Source organism: Trichechus manatus, unplaced genomic scaffold (assembly GCF_000243295.1).
Source record: "Trichechus manatus latirostris isolate Lorelei unplaced genomic scaffold, TriManLat1.0 scaffold00041, whole genome shotgun sequence".
Lineage (NCBI taxonomy): Eukaryota > Metazoa > Chordata > Mammalia > Sirenia > Trichechidae > Trichechus > Trichechus manatus.
This window is the reverse complement of record NW_004443977.1, coordinates 14,874,578-14,880,990: the sequence shown is the minus strand read 5'-3', so window position 1 is coordinate 14,880,990 and position 6,413 is coordinate 14,874,578. Positions and strand designations below refer to the sequence as shown.

At 36.6% G+C, this 6,413-nt stretch overlaps 1 protein-coding gene across 1 annotated transcript; it reads left to right on the top strand.

The window, feature by feature from the left end:
- The first annotated feature begins 626 nt into the window (after positions 1–626).
- On the top strand, positions 627–6,190 carry SCG2 (secretogranin II). Its single transcript, XM_004376366.1, has 2 exons — positions 627–849; positions 3,824–6,190. Exon 2 carries the CDS (start codon positions 3,838–3,840, stop codon positions 5,695–5,697), a length of 1,860 nt encoding a protein of 619 aa, XP_004376423.1. The 5' UTR covers positions 627–849; positions 3,824–3,837; the 3' UTR covers positions 5,698–6,190.
- Positions 6,191–6,413: the final 223 nt, after the last annotated feature.

Below are 6,413 nucleotides of genomic sequence, written 5' to 3'. Positions count from 1 at the left end.
TTCGAGTATTTTCATCAGCACTCAACTTCTCAGCCTCCCTTTTTGAGATCAGATATTGTAAAAGATACCAACAGATTCATACAGAATTTTCAACTACTAACCTCCAAATCTCATGAATGCACGTTTCAAAACATTACATTAAAGCTCTGAGGCACAATTCTAAGTCATCAGAACCTTAAGTCTGACTTGCATATAAAAAGAGGCAGCTCTCCTTTTTATTAAAATACGATTTTTTTCAGAATTTTGATTGTGGTAATGATATGAAATATGGTTTTTCATATTTATAATGTGTCTTTCATTCACTTGACGTATACTAGGGGATGGTAATGTAATTTCTTTGTAGGTAATGAAGAAGAAGAAGAAGAAAAAAAAAATAAACACCCTTGCCTGTAAAACTTTCTTATCACAGTAACAGCAACAAGTAACTCTTAGAACAAGATATTAAGACAAAGATGAGATTATTTTGCAATTTGCCTTGTCTAACAGATTGCTTTCTTGCTAAAGGGAATTGTGAGGAGCATTTTATTTCACGCCTCAAAGATTTTGATAGAAGAAAACTGCAATTTTCGCTACAAAAGACAGGTGGCGTAAGCATGCAACATATTTTTATTTAAATAAAAAATATGTAAGGTGATTATTTTCTCTCAGGGTCTTTGAAAAAGCTCGCTCGTGCTTGGGTTTGTGTGGTTCGTGGCTGAGTCCGGTGACGTCAGTGTGGCAGTGCGGAGTCAGGCGCCACGGCTCCCTATAAGCCGAGGAACTGTCCGGGTGCTGAAACAGCCCGAGGAGCTCACCGGGCGGACCAGGACGATCACGCTGTGAAAACCTTGTCTGCCAGCTGAAAAAGAGGTAAGATTGCGTTTCTCTTCCATTTACTGTAACGTTCTAAATTGCATGGTCTTTCCTTAAGTCCTATGTGAGAAGAAAAAGATTGTCTGGCAAGCTTATATCTACAGACTAAGTGAATAGCAACCTGCTGCTCATCGGTCAATGTAAGCACATGATATATATACATATATGTATTTATTTCTATGTGATTAAATCTGTGATTTATACCTTCTGCTGTTGCATATTTATTAATCAGAATATTATGTATATAATCATATTGGAAGAAGAGTGAAAAAGTTAAGGATTTTGGATTTAATGCATGTATTAATGTGAAGTTAACCAAGCCTGATATTTTGTTTCTTTCCTTAATTTATTGTTTCTTCCCCTAAGAATCAGATACATAGCAAGTTATATAATTTATATACTTAATATTCTTAACAGGAGGTTTCCAGTGATGCAAAGCTGTTAAACATATTAGTCATAATTAACCAACTATATAAAATTATTTTTGAATTGGTACATTCTGAAAGTGTTTATGTTACTATTTACTAATGTTAGTCCCAAGAAAGTAAGCTTAGAATGATTCAGAACACAGGCTTCTTCCTGTTTGGGGGTTGAAATATTGTTATCTTGGGTTATAGAGAGAAATGACGATTTTGAATACATTGGTGAAAATCTTCATAATGGTATAAACAGTTACTGTTATTATTATGCTTTGATTGAAATAGGTTGTACAATCTTTTGCTCAAAATTTTGAATGGGACAAGTATTTATTTTCTCTATAGCCCAACTAGTATGATTGCTCAGATTAGATTTATCCAGCTACCTATGTCAATGTTCCAGTCTAATGTCGGTAGAAAAGACATTTTAACTTAAATGTGTTAAAAATAGCTATCTAAGAAAGAACTATGTTCTAATTATTTGGGTCTGAGAAAACTAAATTTGAAATAAAACCCTATGTAGGATAATGGAGCTGCTGAAACCATCAAAACCATCTTTACCACTTAAAAGAGCTTCTATCCGGGAAAAAAAAATCCTTTTCCCATTTTACTCAAAGGAAATAACTGTGTCACCGAAAATAAGCCTGAATAAATGACCAAGTGGTAGCTATTGTTAGGCTGTGGTTTAAACAACTGAAATGATCATTCTACTCCACCTTTCCAGCAAAGCCCAACTCTAATATAACGACTTTAAAGGATGCACATAACCCACGTGTCAAAACTACTGCAGTATAATGATTTCAAAGAAAACAAGTTCAATGAGGTTTTTAATTTACTTTTTCAAATGCCAACTGTTGAAAACTGATTCTGAAAGTTAAGACAGTCCTGAAATAATATGAAGAAGAATGTATAATCTGTTTAATTTAAACTACAGGATTTCATAAATAAAATTAGTTATAATATTTACTTGCAATAAATATTTTAGAAGTATTTTCTCAAATGATTCTAGAGTTTTTTTCTTCATTGAATTAAGTAGTCAATGGGGATTGTTTTAACAAATATATGTATCTGTATTTAGGAAGTTTCTGTAACTACAATCATTGTTAGGCTCTAAAAACTGAAAATATTGCTTAAATACCAACATGGTCTAGTGAACAATGATATTTTATACAACTTATATGCTGGCTAACAGAAAATTATACCCACATAACTTACTTACCTATCACAAAACCATGATCCAGTAAGACTATCACTAACAAACTTGTGAACTTCTTTTATATGCATTTAATTTGCAATAAAATTGCAGGTATTAAAACAGTTTTTCAGCAGTAGCAATGTCAGATGTAAAATCTAATCTCCCTGTTAATTCCTATCTGAGATTGTAAGACATTGGAGAAGAAAAATGAATGAAGATTTTTAAATGGGAGGAATCCAACACATTGTTTATCTAAATTGGGAATTATATAGTAGTTATTTTAAGATTTCCCAAGGATGAGTCATTTCAGATTTCACAGGTCCACACCAGAATAGACACAGACATAAGACAAGCTGAATCTGAACACTCATGAGTCTAGAAATAGACTAGTTAAGAAAACTTGTGTTCTCTTGGTAGCATCTGTTATTATTTACTATACGCTCTTGAGGGCTGATGAAAAATTTAACCACAATTGCATTTTGCAAGACAGTCACAATAAAATTATAAGAAGTAATATGGAGCACAGAGATTTTAAAACACAATTTAATTCATTATTTTAGTATGTTTACATGGAAGGAAATATCACTGATTTAGTCTACTAGCTGGGACCTGAGAAGAAGACCCATGTGTTGGAGGATATTAAGGTATAGACCATCCAAAACTGATAGCTGGATTTGGTGCCAGTAGGAGCACAATTTATTTCTGAAAAATCTATGTGAGTGAGACTAATCCAGAAGGTAATTCAGTATGATTGACTCTAACATGCTATGTCACCTAATCATACAGAGTAATGTCACTGCCATTGTGTTTCTACAGCAAAATCAGATGGGCAATTCAGGAAATAAACCACATCTTTTTTGACACATTAAGGAAATGTTTGTACGTGTGTGTCCACATGTGTATGTACATGCATTTTTTAAAAATTAAGCAGACCAATTATTTCGCAAATGAATTAAATAGGAATGCTACACAAGATAACTAAATCTCATCTTGGAATGTCTTTCGTTTTCTTTTTAAATAGAAAAAAACATAACAATAAAAAACAAACTACATTTTTTCAAATGAAAATAAAATTTGAGAAACCTCATATCAGTGATTTTGCTATTGTTTTAGCCAAGAGAATACTGTGTAAGATGTATGAGAATGTTTGATGCCGGTGTATAACAATTTTGCTAAAGATCCTGTGGTTAACTTTCAGGGATTATGTAGAAATATTTATGAATTTTAGAGAGAGTTATCCCCAGTTTAATGTAGAATAATCTCTGCTATGTTTTTGCCCTCAGTGATACGTAATTTGCTTTTGCTATAGTGTCTTCTAGCCTGTTTCATTTGTGTTAACCCATCTTTTCTATACTTTAAGGAAATCTTTCAAACATGGCAGAAGCTAAGACCCACCAGCTTGGAGCAGCCCTGTCTCTCATTCCTTTAATTTTCCTCATCTCCTGTGCCAAAGCAGCTTCATTTCAACGTAACCAGCTGCTTCAGAAGGAACCAGACCTCAGATTGGAAAATGCCCAAAGGTTCCCTAGTCCCGAAATGATCAGGGCTTTGGAGTACATAGAAAAGCTCCGGCAACAAGCTCACAAAGAGGAAAGCAGCCCAGATTATAATCCCTACCAAGGTGTCTCCGTTCCCTTTCAGCAAAAAGAAAATGGAGACGAAAGTCGCTTGCCAGAAAGTTCAAGGGATTCCCTGAGTAAAGATGAGTGGATGAGGATAATCCTTGAAGCACTGAGACAGGCTGAAAGCGAGTCTCAGTCTGCACCACAAGAAAACAAGCCCTATTCCTTGAACTCAGAAAAGAACTTTCCAGTGGACATGACTGATGATTATGAGGCTCTACAGTGGCCAGAGAGAAAGCTTAAACACATGCGCTTCCCCCCTATGTATGAAGAGAATTCCAGGGACAATCCCTTTAAGCGTACAAATGAAATAGTGGAGGAACAGTATACTCCTCAAAGTCTTGCTACCCTGGAATCTGTCTTTCAAGAGCTTGGGAAACTGACAGGCCCAAACAACCAGAAGCGTGAAAGGGCTGACGAAGAGCAAAAGCTTTACACAGATGATGAAGATGATATCTACAAGGCCAATAACATCGCTTATGAGGATGTAGTTGGAGGAGAAGACTGGAACCCAGTAGAGGAGAAAATAGAGAGTCAAACCCAGGAAGAAGTGAGAGACAGCAAAGAGAACATAGAAAAAAATGAACAAATTACTGATGAAATGAAGCGTTCGGGGCAGCCGGGCCTCCAGGATGAAGATCTCCAGAAAGAGAGTAAAGACCAACTCTCAGATGATGTCTCCAAAGTAATTGCCTACTTGAAAAAGTTAGTGAATGCTGCCGGAAGTGCAAGGTCACAGAATGGGCAAACTGGAGAAAGGGCAATCAGGCTTTTGGAGAAACCACTCGATTCTCAGTCTATCTATCAGCTGATTGAAATTTCAAGGAATTTACAGATACCACCTGAAGACTTAATTGAGATGCTCAAAACCGGGGAGAAGCCAAGTGGTTCAGTGGAAACTGAACAGGAGTTCGAACTTCCAGCTGACCTAGATGACGTCTCTGAGGCTGACTTAGACCGCCCAGACCTGTTCCAAAATAAGATGCTCTCCAAGAGTGGCTACCCCAAAACACCTGGCCATGCTGTGGCAGAGGCCCTTCCAGAAGGACTCACTGTGGAGGATATTTTAAATCTTTTAGGGATGGAGAGTACAGCAAATCAGAAACCTCCGTATTTTCCCAATCAATATAACCGAGAGAAGGTTCTGCCAAGGCTTCCTTTCAGTCCTGAAAGGGCTAAAGCAAATCAGCTTGCCAAAGCTGCCTGGCTGCCAGATGTTGACAACAGACAAATGGCATATGAAAACCTGAATAACAAGGATCAAGAATTGGGAGAGTACTTGGCCAGGATGCTAGTTAAATACCCTGAGATCATTAATTCTAACCAGATGAAGCGGGTCCCCAGTCAAGGCTCATCCGAAGATGACCTCCAGGAAGAGGAGCAAATTGAGCAGACCATCAAAGAGCATTTGAATCAAGGAGGCTCTCAGGAGACTGACAAAGTGGCCTCGATAAGCAAAAGGCTCCCTATAAGGGTCCCGAAGAATGACGACACCACAAACAGGCAGTACTTGGATGAAGATCTGTTAATGAAAGTGCTGGAATACCTCAACCAAGAAAAAGCAGAAAAGGGAAGGGAGCATATTGCTAAGAGAGCGATGGAAAATATGTAAGCAGCTGTCATTAATTGCCCGACTTTCACTCCTCCCATTCCAAGCAAACCCTAACATATCTCTTTAGTGTGTTGACATCTATTCTGTTTATACTGTAATATCTTTAAATGATGTACAGGCAGATGGATCCAGGCCACTGGGGAGTCTGCTTCACTTACTCTGAGCTGTTCTCTTGTGTATGGATGTGTATAAATGTTATGACTTCTGGATAAAAAATTAATCATGTCCTTTATTCCCAGAAAGAAATCTATGATAGTGTTTAATAGTGTACCTAATGGCTGTGGCATTGTTGATGCACACATATGATAAAGAGTGTCTGATAACTCTCAAAAGTTTTTAATATTTATTGAATTATTTTGTTACTGTCTGTAGTGTTTTGTGGAGTACTGCAGCAAAAAAAAAAAAATAAAGCATTATAAATGTATAGTTTTATTTACAAGGCCTTTTCTATTGTGTGTTTTATTGTTGATTAATAAATGTTATTTGTGGACAACTTTGGACTCTTCATTGTGAAAAACCAGGGGCGGTGACTCTGGAGAAAGCAGAATGGAGCTGAAAGAGAAAACGTACCTTTCACAGCCAATCCAGGTAAGGAGTAATATATTTTAAGTCTGTGATCACGATATGTGCTTATATAATGCAGCATCCTCTGACAGCTCACTATTAATGCCTCCTAGTGCTCTTTTTCATGTATATAATTTATGGAATAAGAATTT

Coding starts and splice junctions, on each gene's coding strand:
- SCG2 (XM_004376366.1), top strand. CDS start 3,838: ATGGCAGAAGCTAAGACCCACCAGCTTGGAGCAGCCCTGTCTCTCATT.